The sequence below is a fragment of the Medicago sativa genome, chromosome 2, assembly GCF_051527215.1.
Source record: "Medicago sativa cultivar Bolivia chromosome 2, Bolivia_mono, whole genome shotgun sequence".
Taxonomy (NCBI): domain Eukaryota; kingdom Viridiplantae; phylum Streptophyta; class Magnoliopsida; order Fabales; family Fabaceae; genus Medicago; species Medicago sativa.
The window spans coordinates 5,141,870-5,161,218 of record NC_140750.1 but is presented as its reverse complement, the minus strand read 5'-3'; the positions used below and the strand labels follow the sequence as shown (position 1 = coordinate 5,161,218).

Here is a 19,349-nt window from a genome sequence, read left to right as displayed (position 1 = left end):
TTCATGCTTACTCCCTCCGATCACTATTATAAGCAAAATTTCACTTTTTAGATACATTGAATAATTAATGTATCTAGACTTTATTATAGACTAGATACATTAATTATTCAATGTATCTAAAAAGTCAAATTTTGTTTATAATAGTGACCGGAGGGAGTATGTATATCATCTTTATTTTTTAATTAATTACTATTATTTTAAAAGTGAAATTATTGTACTAAAAATGCTTAGTTAAATTATGATGACCTAAGAAATTAAAGATCTTAGTTTACTTTAAATGAACTTTAAATTAAGGAAATGAGATTAATTAGCTCAATTATGTGAGTTTGAACTTCAATTGCATGAATTTAATCTGTATTGAAGTTAGGTTTGTTTGTATAAGAAGAGAAAAACAAATAGAATTCAATCTTTTCTATAAGAAAAATCCTGAAAATATTGTACTTATATTAGTCAATTTCTTTCAATCAACAATATTTTTGAAATATTCATAGAATCTATAAAAGAAAAAACTTTAAAATGGATCATACCTGACATCAACTTCTTGCTTGCAAATGAAATTTTTGCTTGTTCTATAAATTTTGTCGTATGTAATATTGAGTCATTTAAAACAGAGATATGCGATAGTTTCTATGTCCCTTAGTTCATCATACGAACCCAAAGTCAAGTCATCAAGCCCTAATTAACAAGCCGTGTAAGAATTACTTACCAAATGCTTGGAAGATACCTACATCTTTCCTAGTAATAGTCCTACCCTTGTATAAATATGGACACATATCAAGTCTACATGGACTTCAACTTTATGGATTGGAAAAAAAATACATACCCTTGACCATATATGTGTCTTTGGTCATATACGGCATAATAGGATATTCTTTTTGCTAAAACAAAAAAGAAAAAAGGATTTTTTTTTGTTGGTCAAAGTGCATAGTATTCTATTACTACCGTTTAGTAGGGAGAATAAATTGGACCAATTAGACTTTGCAAGAAATGAGTCTGATCTAATCAAAATGTTCATAAACTAAATTTAACTTATTATCTGTTATAAATATATTTTTATGTTCGAGGAAATCAATTAATGAGTTAATAGACTATTGAAATTATCCGACCATCGCCCTATCCTCTTAAGGGGTGTCGGTTTTGTTCCAGCTAAACGTGTGCGACCCTTTCGCTTTCAAGCTGCTTGGCTAACACATAAAGATTTTTCAGAGGTAGTATATAAAGCTTGGGATAAAGGTGAACATATTATACCAGCAAGTCTTGAGCATGTTCGGTTAGATGCCACTGTATTTAACAAAGAGGTGTTTGGTGACATTCATAAGAGGAAGGGTACTCTTGCGGAGAAATTAAAGCAGGTGCAACAGAAGTTAGAATCGGTTGATTCAACCCGCCTCATCATGACCGAGGTATCACTTCAGAAAGAATATAATGATGTTTTAAAGCAGGAAGAGATCCTTTGGTACCAAAAGTTGAGGGAGAATTGGGTGAAATTGGGAGACCGTAACACGAGCTTTTTCCACACCCAGACATTAGTGAGGAGAAAGTGAAATAAGATCCAAGGTCTCTTTCTTGAAAATGGTCAATGGAGTACTGATGATGCTATCCTCCAAGCAGAGGCAATAAATTACTTTAAACAATTATTTGAGGTAGACCACTCCACCACTCCAAATACTCTATTGGTTAATCATATGCCTTGATTAAGTGAACAATGCAAAGATTCTCTTGCAACACAGGTTCTTAAGGAAAAGGTGAAGAGAGCCGTGTTTAGTATGAAGTCATATAGAGCACCTGGCCCTGATGGCTTCCAACCCATATTTTTTAAATACTTTTGGGAAAGAATTGGTGATGACATATGGCATCTTGTGCATACGGCTTTCAATATAGGTACTATTAATTCTTTAATTACAGAGACATTAATTGTCCTAATTCCCAATGAGAGCAATCCCCAAAGGTTAAAGAATTTTAGACCCATCAGTCTTTGTAATGTCATTTTTAAGGTAATCACAAAAGTTTTGGTTAGTCGCTTAAGACCGTTTCTTGTTGACCTGATAAGCCCTCTTCAGAGCAGCTTCATCCCCGGTCGAGGTACTACTGATAATGCCATCCTGGCCCAGGAGGTTGTTCATTTCATACATCATTCTCGTGCAAAGAAGGGATCTATTGCGTTCAAAGTTGATCTCGAAAAGGCATATGATAGACTTAATTGGGACTTCTTAGAACTCACTCTACATGATTTTGGTTTCCCCTCGGCAACTATATCTCTCATCATGAGTTGTGTCCGTTCTAGTAATTTGAGTGTTCTTTGGAATGGGGCCAAAACTGATCATTTTACTCCATCTAGAGGTATACGCCAATGGGATCCTTTATCCCCTTACTTGTTTGTTCTTTGTATGGAGAAACTATCTCTTAGTATTCAACATAAAGTCCCAAGTGGCATATGGAAACCTATACATGTATCTAAGGGTGGCCCACAATTATCTCATATTCTTTTTGCTGATGATGTTATGTTGTTCTATGAAGCTAGTACCGAACAGGTCAAAGTTGTTATGGATACCTTGGAGGAGTTTTGTTCAACTTCAGGATTAAGGATCAATACCTTAAAGTCCAAAGCTATGTGTTCTAGGATGCTTCAAGGGGAAAGAAAACGTGAGATACAAGATATTTCAACTATTAAATTTGTGGTGGATTTGAGACATTACCTTGGTTTTCCTCTTGTCAAGGGTCGAGTTTCTCGAAATGTATATAATGATGTTGTTGACAAAGTATCAAAAAGGCTAGCTACTTGGAAAGGAAATATCTTGAATAAAGCGGGACGAGCCTGCCTAGTGAAGTCTGTCACAACAGCAATTCCCGTTTATACCATGCAACTTCACTATCTCCCTACTTATGTTTCCAACAGGTTAGATAAGATGGCTAGAAGTTTTCTTTGGGGGGGGGGGGGGGGCGATGGGCTCTCTCAAACTTGTAATCATGTAAACTGGAATATGGTTACAACCCCTAAACACTTTGATGGCCTAGGTATTCGTGAAGCTAAACTTACTAATTTACCTCTGCTTGGTAAGTTAGTGTGGAACATGCTTCACAATAAAGATAGATTGTGGGTGAAAGTTCTTTCCCATAAATACATGGGCAACACGTCTCTATGGATGAATAAGAAACACAATAAACCCTCAATCACTTGGCGCGGTATTCAACATGCCATTACAAATTTTGCTTCAGGGTATAGTTTTCGTGTAGGCTTCGGAGACTCATCGATTTGGAATATTGACTGGACACAACTCGGTCCCCTTTGTCAATTGGTCCCATTTTAACATCAGTGATTCTGTTATGTGTTTGAAGGATGTGTGGGAGGATGGTAAGTGGAACTTGCAAGGTCTTTCCACTATGATACCTACCGATATTGTCCATTATATTCATCAGCTTCCAGCTCCTGATTACTTGGATGTCCGAATTCAAGATGCATGGACTTGGAGGCATGCAAAGAAAGGTGAATATACTTGCTCGAGTGGATATCATTGGTTCCTTCAACAAAATAGAGATTGAAATGTGAATTGTAACATGAATTGGCTTTGGCGCCTTAGAATACCGGCAAAACTCCAACATTTTCTATGGCTTTGTTTTCACAATGCCCTCCCTATTAATGCCCGTCGGTATCATTGCAACATGGTAGCTTCTCCAAGCTGCACCCGTTGCTCTTCACCCATAGAGGATATTCTTCATTGTTTACGCGATTACCCACACTCTAAAGAGCTTTGGCTCCGCTTGAAAATGAGGCGTTATCATAATTTTTTCTCTGAAGTTGATGTCAAGGTTTGGCTTCATGATATGACAAAGGGCCTTTCCTCTACTTTGTTTATTATAGGAGTGTGGTATGCTTGGTGTTGGAGAAACAATACTATATTTGAAGACGAACATTGGCGTATTCAAGATGTGGTGCGAAAGATCTTTTTGTTACATGATGAATGCATTTCTTACTATCCCAATTTAGGTTTGGACTCACACTCATCGTGTCTCTTAGCTCATTGGATCCCCCCTCCGAAAGGTACACTCAAACTCAACATTGATGGTAGCTTTCTACAAGATTTTGGTTGCTTAGGTGTTGGTTGTGTTATCCACAACCATGATGGAGATTGGATAACAGGTTTTTCTCACTATGAAATTGGAGGTGATGCATTATTAGCTTAGTTACGAGGTATGCAGATAGGTCTTGATTTTTGTAGCAAAAAAGGCTATGTCAACATTATTTGTGAGAGTGATTGTTTGGAAGCAGTTGACCTGATTATTGATGGTCGTGATCATACCTTGCACACTTATGCTACTGACATTCTTCACATTAGAGATGCTTTACATGGAAATGGGAACTCAACATTGGTGCATGTTCTTAGGGAATAAAATATGTGTGCAGATTTTATGGCGAAGGAAGGATCACATGCAAGGTGCTCTGCTCACTGGAATTGTCCTCCGCCTGGCATGGAATCTCTCATCCTGAGAGATAAGCTTGGAACTTAATTTCGTCTTTTCCTTTTTTTTTTCTTTTTCCTTTTGCCTCGTTATATTGTAACACTACAAAAAAAAGACTATTGAAATTATGCTCACTTTTTATATTTAATATGATATTTTAGATCATTTGACTTAATAATATGATATTATATTCCATTAATTCTAATTTATAGTATTTTACTACAAAGTAAAAAATCTAATTTAATAATAATAGTTGTAAAAAAATATATGCATATTTACTTAATTTTTTTAGAAATGCTTCATATTCTTCAACATCCAGATCCTAATGTTATCCCTTTTCTTTGAGAGTTTCTAATTTAAGAGGGGTAAATATTTGGTACAAGCGGGTGAGGTCGGTGATAGGCTAGGGTGGATCAGGGTCGGATCAAGAGGAATGTCACTAAAGCAAGAGTTTTAGACCCCAATTTTTTTTACGCCCCTAAATCTTTTTTGGTTTAAATATATTTACATAAGTTAAATTCTTTTAAAAAAAAATAGCCTAGTTCGGTTGGTAGTTAAATGGAAAGTTGTAGACTTATAGTTCATGTTGAAATTTGATCTCAAATATAGCTATTATTAATATGATGTTAGTTGTTTGAAATATATTAAGACATGCTCTGTGCAACCAAATAATGTAATAGTGATTTATACTTGTGTTTTTTTTTTTTTTTAAGGAATTTATACTTGTGTTAGAATTCAATATTACTTTGATATTTCTAGATTTAACAATTGGTAAATAAAGTTTACATGAAATATTATTTTCAACATATGTTATTAATTAAAATATATTTTTTGTTTAAAAACGTTAATGTGGCTGATCCTAACGAAAGGAGCCAGACTCTCACATCCCTGACGAATCAATGTTCAAACTACGACTTGAAACGGTACCTATATTTAATATCCAACATGCTTAAACATAATTACATATTTAATATTATAGTGATTTTTTGTTTCTCTGTCAACACACTTAAAACACCACAATTTAAAATTCGATTTAGACCTACAAATGTATTGGACTAGCCCTAGAGTTGACACTCATGTCCATATTATATACCCCGTATTTTGAAATCAAAGTGTTAAATAAGCTAAGAAGATGAATGTCTCAAGTTCCAAACTCAAACAAATGAGAAAAAAATTGATTTTTATGTCAAAAGCATATGCTAGATCGTTGATAAGTTTAATATAGATAAATTGATTTTTAAAAGAAGTTGATATGCTTACAATAAGTTTAATATAGACTCTCAAGTATGATTAAAACCACACACTTTTACTCCCTCCGTCCCTATATGTAAGCACCCTTATATTAGAGGGAAAGGGTGCTTACATATAGGGACGGATGGAGTAATAATTTACCAATTATCTTTTGTTTACAGAGATAATCTACCATTAATAATTGATTCACCGTGCATGTATATGAATTAAATCCATCTTTTATTGAAGAAAAAAAAAACATTGATGTTTTTTTTTTAGAACCATGTTATTTGTACGCAGAAAACATATAGTTGATTTAGTATATAAGTTAATGAAGAAAAAAACGTGTCAAGTAGAAAAACAAGAAAAACTTAGATTTTGGAATCTTCCCCATGGATTGGTGAGGCAGGAGATTGCTGATAACCTAAAAATTGTTGCATCTTCCTTAACTATACCCTACTTTGTTTTTTTTTTCTTTCTGAGGAAGCCCTACTTTGGATTTTTGGGGAAAGAAACATTTGTGGTCCAATATTCAATTTCTAAATCCTTGACCCCAATACAACGACGATTCATTTCGAAGGCAAATTCTATTTTGTGAATGGAATTTAATTATTTTTAAGGAATTTTGTGCATGGAATTATTAAAAACTTGATTTGACAAGACCTACAATTTTTTTGAAGGCAAATTCTATTTTGTGCATCTTCCGTGTATACGAATTCTATTTTGGTACTCTAATTCAAGACCGTCTGGATATACTTATGTTTAGAACTAAATTTTCAGTTGAATTTCCGTCTGGATATACTTATGTTTAGAACTAAATTTTCAGTTGAATTTGTTAGATAAAAGATATAAAATTTGATATCCACCATCTTTAAAAAAAAAAATTATATCCACCACCATTTCACGCCAAATATAAATAACTTGAGTTTGTCAATCTTATTGAAGAAATGTTTAAATACATCAAACTGAATGGATGATTTCACTGATCTTACCATGGTTAGTAATCAAATCTACAAACACCTTCAAATCATTCTCATTAATTAGATGAGATGAGATAAACCCATTTTCTAAGCCATATGTCAAGCCTTAGATAGAGCTTTGTTATTTGTTCATTTTTACAAACCCCTCTTTTTTCACAGATATTAAAAAATGTGGTTAGTAAATCTAATATGTCTGTTTCTTATGTTGTTTTTTCTTTCTAAAATACTCTTTTGTATTTTAATGACTAACTTTTCATTTTCAACGATTAATTAGTAGTATTGATAAAGAGTATATTTGAGAAAAAATAATAAACGTGCTTAGTAAATTGTATGTAACAATAAAAAAAATCCTTAAATTATGCTTATAATTTTTTTTGAACAAGAAATTATGCTTATAATTAAAGACAGATGGAGGATATATCGTCTCAAATGGATAACCAACATTGAGATGCTATATTCAATTTTTATTTTGTCAACATGATCCATTTAACCAATAATGGGCGATTAATGGTAACCCTAGCAACGTGACATTCAATTTTTTCACACAAGACATTATAATGTCTCCTAAATATATGAAACCACGAATCGAAGCAAACTTTTTTTTTTTTGGAGGAATTCATATTAAAATATTTTCTAACACCATTTTGGTGATTAATTCATATTAAAATATTTTCTAACACCATTTTGGTGATTGTTCCAAGTTTTAATTTAAAGAAACAAAAGAAAATAAAAATGAACTAGGTAAATAAATGGTGTGTTTGTCTCAAGTTATATTTGTAGATTCTTGGGAATAAAATGATATAAATATACATGTCAATGTTTGTTATAAGTTTACTAAATTTTATTCCCGAGTATAAAATGTTTCAGTGAATAAAAAAATTTCCAAAGAAAATGGTGGGAATAAAGTTCCCATGAAAATGAGAGTAAATTCATGTGTAATAACCTATTATAATCCCTATTTTTAAGGTTCTTGAGGATATTATAATATTAACGAAACATCTTTCTTTTAAATACTTTGGAATAAAATTCGAATCTTTATATTCTAATGAATGTTATTCGTAGAAATAAATTTTGTAAACTTAAAACAAACACACTCAAAGCTATAAAGACATGTGTAATGTGAAAAGGCTTACAAAAGAAATAAAGAAACATTTGAAGGAAACGCAAAAATTAAGGAAAGAGACATTAGTGTGTATGTTTTTTCTTTAAAGAAAGATACATTTGTGGTTTTTTCTTCTTTTTTTGAAATAGGAGACATTTGTGGTTAAATATTCAACTTCTAATTTAATACGGACAATAATATCTCAATCCTTGATCCCCATGTAACAACGATCGATTCATTTCGAAGGCAAATTCTATTTTGTGCACAAAATTTATTTATTTTTTTTGAAGGAATTTTATGCACGGAATTATTAAAAATTTGAGTTGACAAGTACAAGGTATGTAGTACTATTATACTACTAGTATACTACATAGATTTTTTTTATTACGAAATTTGTTTTGGTGCTTTAATTCAAGACCGTCGGAAAATACATTTTCAGTTGAATTTATGTTAGATAAAAGTTATAGTATAAAATTTTATATCCACCATTTCAAAAAAAAAAAAATTATATCCACCATTTCACCCCAAATATAGATAACTTGAATATGTCAATCTAAATGGATGGTTTCACTTATCTTATAATTGTTTTTAGGGAAAATTACAAGGACCTCCCTTGAGGTTTCTTCAAATGACACAAACATCTCCTCTAGTTTAATAATTGACACTAACCTCCCTTAAAGTTTCTTAAAACACACTAGCACCTCCCTTCTCAACTAACACCGTTTATAATTCTGTTAAAAATTGCAACCATTACTTTTCTATTGATGATGAGTGATGGTAATCTTCTACCAAACCATTAAATATTCCTCTTATTGTTGAAGGCTTTTTAAATCCTTTTATATTTCTTCATTTCAATTGAAGAATAAGCCCCATATAAACGTGAATACACCCTTGAAACAAAAATACCCAATGATGAATGATTAGAAATATGTCATAGAGAAACGAAAGAAACAAGCAAAAATGGAAGAGATACTCGATAATATATGTGATATGTGTGATGCTTCGGTGGTGAAACAGAGCCGAGGTGTTAGTTTTATTTCCATGGTGGATAGGAGGCTTGGAATCAAAGTGTTTCAGGGAGAGAAAAATGATTGTGATAGATTAATAATAGCAGACGTGGTAAATAAGTAGTTACGGTATAACAAAAATCAATCAATCAATGATGAATTATATATTGGAGCAGAGAAAAATGACCATATTTTCATATAAAAAAACTGAAAAAAGAATGTACTTGATAAAAAAATTTAAATAGCAATATTTAATGTTTAGGGTTGCAATGAGACTCCCCCCTCTCATTTTCTCTGTAATAAATAATCAATGAAAATTGATTTTACATCTTCCTATGAAACTAACTCTAAGGAGAACACAAGAAACTATACTCCAAATTACTTTCTTCGTCCCAAATTTTATGACGTTTTGACCATTTCACATATATTAAGAAATGTAATTAATTTCGTATGTGAAAGATATAAATTAAAGAATTGAAAGAATGGAGAGTAATAAAAAATTAACGATATAATAAGAAAAGTAACATTAGTGTTTCATTGATATTGCAAAAGACATATAATTTGTGACAATTTTTTTTCTCCAAAACGACATATAATTTGAGACGGAGAAAATATAATATTTTAGTTTTCTTAATAAATGTGAAATAATTTTTTTCTTATAATTTGGGACTATAATATGAAAAAGGTCCATGGTTCACTTGTTAAAATGAGCAAAAATGCAAAATAAATGAGACTATTTCTTTACCCATACTATGAGTTTCTCACGAGTCATATACGGTTTGGATTTTAAAATCTAAACTGCATAAAAACCACATAAAAATTCTAAAAGCACATTGAAATAATTTAAATTTTAGAATTCAAATAAGACGTACGACAAAGTTATTCGGTGGACAAAATAATGGTCAATCAATAAAGAAAGAGAACAAATGAGCTGACTAATCAAATCCAAATTATAGTTGCGGGGCCACAGTATAACCATCAAATCCAAAGTATATTTGCGGGGCCACAGTATAACATCAAATCCAAAGTATATATATATTTATTTTTGGAAGAGCCAATAATTCTTGAATAAAATAAATCCGAAGTTGTCCCCATGAGCTTAGCTCATTTGGTAAGAGATAATGCACAATTTGTGTAGGGATCAGGGTTTGAACCCCGGACAACCCGCTTATTCATCTTAAAGATGAATTTCTTTAGCCACTAGGCTACTTAACCAAAAAAAAAAAAATCCGAAGTTTATTAGCGGGGCCAAAGTATAACCAATCATATTCAAATAAACGTATGTGTGAACAATTTCTGCTGTATAATATTGATTGACCATGCCAACGTACAACACATATTGGTTGACCAATGCCAACGGACAACACACAGAAGTAAAACTCATGCAAACAAACATTATAAATACATGACATAATTGCTTAACAATATTAATACTCATCAAATTAAAGATTAGCAAGCAAAACTTTATTTTTCTATATCCTTGCTTAAATATTTCCAATGGAGCTTCCCTTATCTTGCATCGAGCGTAGGGTTCAAAAGATAAAGAAAAATATATTCTCATCGAATTTTGATCTTTATACTTTTGTATGCCCTTCTACTTACGATACAGCATGGTTAGCAATGATACCTCATTCCAAATATCCTTCACAACCTATGTTCAACAATTATTTAGATTGGTTGCTCAACAATCAGAAACCTCAAGGGTATTGGGGAGAGAGTGGCACAATTGAATGCCTTCCAGCAACAATTGTTTCAATGGTTGCACTCATTAAGTGGAACACTGGCAAGTCAATGGTAGATAAAGGTGAGATCAATGTTTTTCTAATACAAGTTTTGACATATTTGTATGGTAACAAAAATAAATATATAGAAAGAAAGTCTTTTATAGTCACAACCCTAAATCAAAAATATTTGGACACACTCATATAATATGCAATATCCCTACCAACTGAGTTAAACTCATTTTATTTTATTTTATTAACGTTGTTATGATTTATTGAATTTGTAGGACGGTCATTTATTCATGCATATGCTGATAAACTGCTGAATGAAGTGAAAGATGATTGCCCTCTTTGGCTAGCTATTGTTCTGCCTGCTATGATTGAACTTGCTGATGATACCATGGGTTTAGATGTGCTCTTCACAAAGTCATCAAGGGACACTATGTCCTACATTGCTAACCGTCGGAAAAGTTTTCTTAACAAGTATACTTATACTAATTTATTTTATTTGTTAAAAAAAACTAATTTATTTTATTTTTGATAGACAGTATACTTATATTTTATTAGAATATAAAATATTCATTGTATAAATTTTATTAGAATATAAAATATTCATTGTATAAATTATTAGTATATTGTATATTATTTAGAGATAATTGAGGACCAAGTTAAATAATATTCAATATACTAATAATTTATACAATGAATATTTTATATTCTAATATATTTATTTAATACATTACATAAAACAAATGCACTAAAACACTATCATTGCATTGCATGTGTAGGGAGGAAGTTGTGGGGGATTTTCATTACTACCCTCCATTAATGTCATACCTTGAAGCTTTGCCTCCATCATATGTAAATGAAAAAGATATATGTAAGAATTTGAGTGCAGATGGTTCATTGTTCCAATCTCCCTCTGCCACTGCAAAAGCATTCATGGCTTATGGAAACCAAGAATGCCTTGCCTATTTACAGTCCTTGGCACAAAGATGCCCAAAAGCAGGTTTTCATAATAACTTTGTATTATATATATCTCATTAAGATCTAAATCAAAATGTTCAAAAGTAGGTATTCTTCTTGTTGATTAATTGATACTTTCTATATCCTGAAGTTCCACAAGCATATCCAATGGATGAGGATCATATTAAACTTTGCATTGCTAACCAACTACAGAAGTTCGGATTGGGCGAGTACTTTGTGGGAGAGATTGAAGTATTTTTGGCACAAGTTTATAGGTAAAACCCATGTGAACATGAGAATCTATTCTATACAAATGAAATTTAATTAGGGCCAAATGGCAAATGCAATTGGATCATCTATAACAACAGCTGCATTTGGTACACCTGCTGCACAATTGTTAGATATGTGCAAATCTAACTATATCGGCTTGCTTACATATCAAACGATTTTTGTGCGGATGTACCATTAGACAGTTGCACCAAGGTTTGAAATTAGAATGCTAACGCACAATTTTGTAGTTTATTGTCAGATTTAGATCTTTTATACCTTTTGCACGATGTTGTGGATTGAAAAACCGTTAGATTTGAATCTGAAACCAAAATTGCCTAGAAGTTAAAAATTAAACTACTAGTGTGTTTGGTTTAGCTTTTGCAGTGATAGACATGCGTTTACCATGACACTTTGTAGTGAATTTGTGAAGCTAAAAATCCTAGCTTCAAGTAGATGTGCATCTACTACCATTCCTACCGTAGAAACAAATGTGTGCTACATTGAATATGAACCTCTAAACAATGAGTTAAAGGTGGAGGGTTTACCATTTTTAGTAAATTTCAATAAAATAGTACATCTTTCCTAATTTTTAATTTTATAAAATTCATTATTTTACTAAAAATAATAAGAACTCCACTTTGGATCCCTTTTTTGGGACATCCATCCAACCCAACCCCACATAACCCGACATGACACACATGGTGTAAGACTAATAATAAGAGATAGGGTTTATATCCAAGAGAAATGATATTTTGACAACCACTTTTTGACAACTTTTGGACAACTTTCTCTCTCATACTCACATGATGTTGTTATCCTCTCTCTTTCTTTTTCTCTCTCCATTGTTTTTGACCAATAAGAAGCGAGAAAAACAAGGTTGTCAACAAAGTTGTCATCAAATGGATGTCAAAATATCATTACTCATATATAAATGTTGAACATAATAAACGGATATAACATGGATACATCTTGATCATAAAAGTGTTATAATTTTGACATTCATATGAACATAAATTGGTTATTAAGGACCAAAAACAAAATAAAAAAATTTGTGAGGATAAAAACATTCTATTTTATTTTTTAGGGATTAAATCAAAATTCGCTATATTTATAGGGATAAAAAACTTATTTAACCCTACATTTTTTAACTCGTTTTTATGTGTGCATCAAAAATGAATTTTAATCATCACATAATGGCTTACCCTTAAAAAAAAATCATCACATAATGGGTTAACTTTTTTGTATTCTCAATTTATTTCCTTTTGTTTTTATTTTATTTCAAAAGTACAGGTACATAATAAATATACTTAGTAGTTTGAAATAAAATTACCTCTAAAAAAGTTTGATATCAAATTACATCAGTAAATAATAAATAGCAGCTGTTTATTGATTGTATTTAATTAATTGTAGGAAATATAATAAGGAGCAAAATTCGCGGGTAAAAGTATCAAATATAAATGCTTTGCAGCTTCAGAAAGATAGTCTGGCATTTGAGCTCCTGAGGACACATGGATTTAAAGTATCACCATGTATGATCTTAATTTCATACAATAATACAATTTAGTAGCTTACTATAAAAAAATTGATGTCTAAACTTTATGTTTTATATATACATGCAGTACGGTTTTGTTGGTTTCTAAATCATGATGAAATTCGAGCTGAAATTGAGAAAGATTATGAGCAATTCACAAGTGCAATGCTTCACGTGTTTAGAGCCTCAAACCTAATGTTCAGTGGAGAATATGAACTCGAGGAAGCTAGAACTTTTTCTAGGAAACTACTTGAGAAGATCGTTTCAACAGGAAAAGGATGCTTAGAACTACGACAGGTCAAATTGTCTAAACTGAATTTCGTGCATGCATGTGATGCATGTTCATGTTTGAACACATGATCCCAATAATTTTATTGCCACCTTTTTATAAACTTTTAAATTATGTTTTTGTTAAGATTTTTGCATATAACTTTTAAATAATTTGATTTGAAATTTAATAATTTAATGCTTTTCTGGATCATTTTTTTAGCAAACTTTCTAGTATCAAATAAAATGCATAAGAAAATATATTAAGCCAACGAATCAAGGTTGACCCAATTTATGAGGATTCAACCCATATTCTTGAAAGATTATGAAATTAAATAGGTAAATTATATATAGATTAGAGTAAATAAATAACTAACTATATATTTTATAATATAAAAAATAATAGTGGTAGGTTAAAGCAGTCAACTATATACTTTCACCAGAAAAAAAGTGAGTCAATTATACATCATCTTTGCAGATGTACATACTTCTGTCTGTATAAACAATATTAATTATATATTTTTTTTCATTATTATGTTTTTATTTTGACAAAATCAAAACTTTAAATCGTTTTCGTACAACCAATAAAGTTTGAATCTTAATTGATAAAAAATGTATGGAAAGAGAAACAAAAAAAAAATTGCAAAGAAAAAAATATCGTTTTCTTACCCCATTTTTTATATTTTATTCTGACCAACATTAGATCGGCTCTCTATTGTAGAATATTTGGTTTTTTGGATTAACCAACGGCTTGGCCCAGTCCCCTGATATTTTTTAGTTGAATCTATTCTATGTTTTTCAACTATGGTTAATTGTTTAATAAAAAACTATGGTTCTTTAAAAAAAAAAACTATGTTTTAATAGTAGAATGTTTAAGATTACTTGTACTCCCTTAATAATATCTTTTTTCTTTTTGCCAATTAAAAGATAATATCATTTATAATATTTTTAATAGAAGATTTATTATTCCTTCATAATCTATGCCTTTAGCAATGATATATCGAGAAATAAAAGTTTAATGTAAAGATTTTCATGGTTTGCATTTCAGATAGAGCATGAGTTGAGTTTTCCATGGTTTGCTCGCCTGGATCATTTAGAACACAGAATGTGGATTGAAGAAAGAGAAGTTAATGCTCTATGGAAAGGAAAGATGTCATATAATAGGTATACACATGGTGCATATATGAATTTCAAATTTTTAATTGCATATATGCAAGCAATATTCACATATCCAACACATCGATGGCTACCAAAATCGAACAATACAAACAATTCACGTATCCAATGCATTCACGTTTCTATTGAAAGAAGAAAAAAAAAACTCTAAAATACCGAGTATGAAATCTAAACTGTTCAATTTTGATCCAAGGTCACTTATGTACCAATTGCATGAATGCATGCGATTTTGAATGAATGCAATTCAAATCCGTGCATAGTACTCAAAGTTCCTTCAACTGTACTACATTTCATTTTTTTATTAACAAGGGTAAGCCAAATCTTTATTTGTAGGGTATCATATCTTTATAAGGATGAGTTGCTACAACTTGCAACCCTAAACTTTGAGTTAAAGCAATTGATGTACAAAAATGAGCTGAAGGAACTAAATAGGTATGATACAATTTCCAATAATTATTTTTTACCATATTAAGAAATTAAGTTACTATTTTCGAAACTTGAAAATACGTATTTGACTCTTGGTGGATTATGTAGGTGGGCTGAAAAATGCGGCATTAGTAATATGGGGTTTGGAAGAGAAAAAACCACTTATTGTTACTTTGCTGTTGCTGCTGTCACAACCCTACCTCATGACTCTTACATACGGATGCTTGTAGCTAAAAGTGCAATTATAATCACAGTTGCAGATGATTTCTTTGACGAGATCGGGTCTCTCAATGAACTAGAAATTCTTACAGATGCTGTTCAAAGGTACCATATTTCTTTCTATGACATGTATCATTGTCGTATCGGTGTTCAACATTGACACATCTCGGATATCGGCACATGGCAGACTAACATGTATTCATTTGAAATGTCGGTGATATGCATGTTTTCTTTATCTCTCTTTTGCACACACATTCATAAATTGTGTTTCGAGTAATTTGTTTCCATGTTATTAGATATTTTTTATGATATACGTGTTTTATGAAAATAACTAACATGTTCATAAATTATTTTCAACTCATTTCAACAAGTTTCTCGCAATAATTTATAAAAACAACTCACAACAGAAAATAGTTTAACTACATTTTCTCTTTGATAATAGAAATAATAAACAATTACTTAACTAAGTTGTTTAGTCAAACAAACCAATAGTTTAAAAACTCAAGATGTGGTTCTTCAAAATGTTAAATCTCTTTCATATATGCTCTTTCTTTTTTAAATAATAGATGGGATGCCATAGGCCTAAGCAGCCACAGCAAAGTTATATTTGATGCACTTGATAATCTTGTGAGTGAAGCTACTACAAAATATCTCCAACAAGAAGGAACATATGATGATATCTCTGGAAGCTTAAAAGATCTAGTATGAATTACCAAATTTATCTATCTATCTATATAGTTTTCAAAATATTTTTTTAATCATAAATGTTATAGCAAAGCAATAACATTGTAAAATGTGTTTCATTTGTGAAGTGGTATGAAGTTTTCCTTTCATGGCTCATAGAGGCTACCTGGAGCAGAAATGGACATAAACCATCCATTGATGCTTACCTGAAAACAGGCATGACTTCAATTGGCTCACATGTCTTGGTGCTTCCATCCTCATGTTTTCTGAAATCAAGCTTACCAACCGAGAAACTAAAGCTAAGACCATATGAACACATAACAAAACTACTAATGGTCATTTGTCGTTTGTTAAATGATGTGGAGAGTTATCAGGTAAATTAGTTAAGTTATCAAGAAAAAATAAAACTTGCTTCAAGTTAATTGTAGTATTGGTGCTCCATTTTCACTCGTTCATGAGATTAATCCTCAATTTTAAAATCTAGTTTTTTATCCCTCGCTCGGGTTTCTGAACCTAGATGTGGTGGCGTAACAAGTTTTTGATTGACGTAACATAAAACCTGCTGATTTGGAATCGTCCAGTCTTGGTGGATTTTATAATACAAAAGGTTTATGTCGTAAAAAAACTTGTCACATCATTACTTTTAGACCCAAAAATCTTATTGAAGGATCCAAAATCGGATTTTAAAAAGAGAGACCAACTCTATGAGCGGGTGAAATATTTGTACCAAACTGTAATCAAGTCCATATTGATTTAACTTGTTATGTTTTTTCATGTGGTTCTACAGAAGGAAAAGGAAGAAGGGAAATTGAATTCTGTTTTGGTCAACTTGATAGACAACCCTGAATTTGATATTGAAGATTCAATTGCTTTTGTGAGAAAAATAGTTGAGAAAAAGAAGAAAGAGTTTCTTGAACTTGTTCTAACTGATGGATCATGTGATTTGCCTAAGCCTAGCAAACAACTTCATCTGTCATGCTTGAAAGTTTTTCAGATGTTTTTCAACTCCAAAAACAGATTTGACTCCAATACAGAATTGGTGGAGGATATAAACAAAGCAATATATCTTCCTTTGAGTAGAACTACAAAGTGTCTTTCATCTCAAGCATTCCCAAAGAAGAAACATACTGTAGCAAATCTTCATGTAAATTTCCCATTCAAACATAATAGTAGGATAAATTTCACCGGAATGAGGTTCGTGACACCTAAAGTCGGGCTTGGATACATTTAAGTCAAATAAAAGAAGAGGGAATGATATAAGATAAATGTGGAAATTTGTTATTATATGTACTCATCTTTAGCTAGCAATAAATTTTGTATGTTTGTTTTTCATATAATGCAAGTTAAACCAAATTTATCACTTCAAATGTTAGGCTACTTGAAACTCTACTCTTATCAAACCGGAGCTACCATATTTGGATTGGAATCTTTGAAGCATTGCAGAAAATGTGTGATATAGCTTGTGATTGACTGTTAATAATTTCAAGAGAAAACACTTGTATTGATATCTTTGAAGCATAAGTATCAGTTTTGGTTAACGAATCTCAATAAATCCATCGATTGAAATAAATTCTGGGACTGGTTAGATTTGATTGAAGTGAGTGAATTGATATGTTGGTAATGGTATGCGAATTTCTAACAACCATTCAATTTAGCCCCTAAATTTTTTGAATTTTTTGCGTCGCTCAGTTTCATCTCTCTGCCAACTTCATACGTTATGCGTGATAACATAAGATTTTAAACGATGAACTGGCAGTCTACCGATGATTTGACAATCTACGTAGATTTGAAATCACCTCCACATATAGAGGGGCTTAAATTGTAAACATTATACAAGATACTTACTACTATTAAACTCGCCTATCAAACAACAATTGTCTAAAGATTTCAAACATGCACATAATTCCAAATCAAATACTTCAATATTTTCAATTCATTCCCGAAGGGTTCAAGATGGAATTGATTTGAAACCTACATTAATTGCTACTTCATCGTTTAAAGTTATACAACATAATGGGTAACATCTGAAGTTAACAGAGGAATGAAACCCTCCGTAGTATAACAAATCAAAGTCCTATCTTGTTATTTCTAAAAATCCAAGGACTAAGTTAAACAACGGATACAAATCCAAGGACTAGAGAAGATGATTCATCAATTCCATAATTTATGCTTTGGAAAGGATCTAGAGGTAAATTTCTTTGTACTATCTGTTAATGTATATAAATTTAGATTGTTTGACCATGAGTGGTGTAGTAGCTGCATATTGCAAAGTGGAGACTGTTCTTTCCCGCCCTTTATATGAACACAATTATTTACGAAATAATTGGAATTCATAGTAAACGTGTCACTCAAGTTAGTTCAGAAAACTTGCTTGTTCCTAAAAATGACTATGATCTTCCTCCCATTTCAGGTTAAAATGACTATGTTTGTTTCTCAAAGCTTTTGAATTGCATATATATATGTTCTTTAGTCTTGATTAGTGTGCAGATGGATAATATTATTTCTTATTTTGTTTGTTCAATACAGATGGAAATAGTCTTCAACAGATTTGGGAAAATTATGTTTAAGAAACAGATAATCAGTGGTCAGTAAGGATGACTGCCTCAGTAAGGATGAATGCCTGAACTATGCACACTGCCTCTGTTACCTCTGTATAAAGTTTCTGAAGGATTTGCTGGAAAAGTGGTAGCTGGTATTTGCTCGTTATCTTTCTTAAAATTTCATCTAGATAATTTTATATACACTGCCCTATCTGGTTCAAGATCCTCTCGTGTCACTAACACGAGATGGTCATACGTGTTAGGCAAAATTGCAAAACGACTATAATTTCTTGTGTATTATATAATTTTTTTTTTATTCTTTAAATTTCATTATAGAGTGTCTAGTGTTCGAATATATGCTTCTATGCTTGATTTTTTCATAGTTTTATCTTTACCAAGTCTTCCTTTCATGTCATATTTTTAATTTTAACACTCCACCAGTTATTGCTGTCTAATGAGTATGGTTGTTCTTTACCGGATAATCTCATAAAGTTGGCAGAAGGCACGCGTGAAAATATAGAACGTACTACTGAAAACTTTGTGCAAATTTATAACCTTATCAGGAAGAACCTCTGCTCTAAAAGAAACAAGAGGAAACAGGAAAAGAAGCTCGTGGCTGTTATCAATCCGATGCGAAATGCCAAAAGGAAATTGAAAAAAGAGAAAGATTATGGCTTTCAAAATGTAGAAATGTAGGCATTGATTGAAGTGACATTGTTGGCAGAAAGGTTCATACACATGCATCTAGTTTCGAGCTTTTAGAGATTCTTTG

At 31.5% G+C, this 19,349-nt stretch overlaps 1 protein-coding gene across 1 annotated transcript; it reads left to right on the top strand.

Moving 5' to 3' along the window:
- Positions 1 to 10,233: 10,233 nt before the first annotated feature.
- On the top strand, positions 10,234 to 17,404 carry TPS04 (terpene synthase 04). The gene is made up of 12 exons (XM_085742157.1): positions 10,234 to 10,581; positions 10,786 to 10,981; positions 11,287 to 11,507; positions 11,616 to 11,739; positions 13,145 to 13,263; positions 13,354 to 13,562; positions 14,581 to 14,696; positions 15,042 to 15,140; positions 15,243 to 15,458; positions 15,920 to 16,055; positions 16,166 to 16,411; positions 16,825 to 17,404. The coding sequence occupies exons 1-12, from the start codon at positions 10,275 to 10,277 to the stop codon at positions 17,266 to 17,268; spliced, it is 2,433 nt and encodes an 810-aa protein (XP_085598283.1). The 5' UTR covers positions 10,234 to 10,274; the 3' UTR covers positions 17,269 to 17,404.
- Positions 17,405 to 19,349: the final 1,945 nt, after the last annotated feature.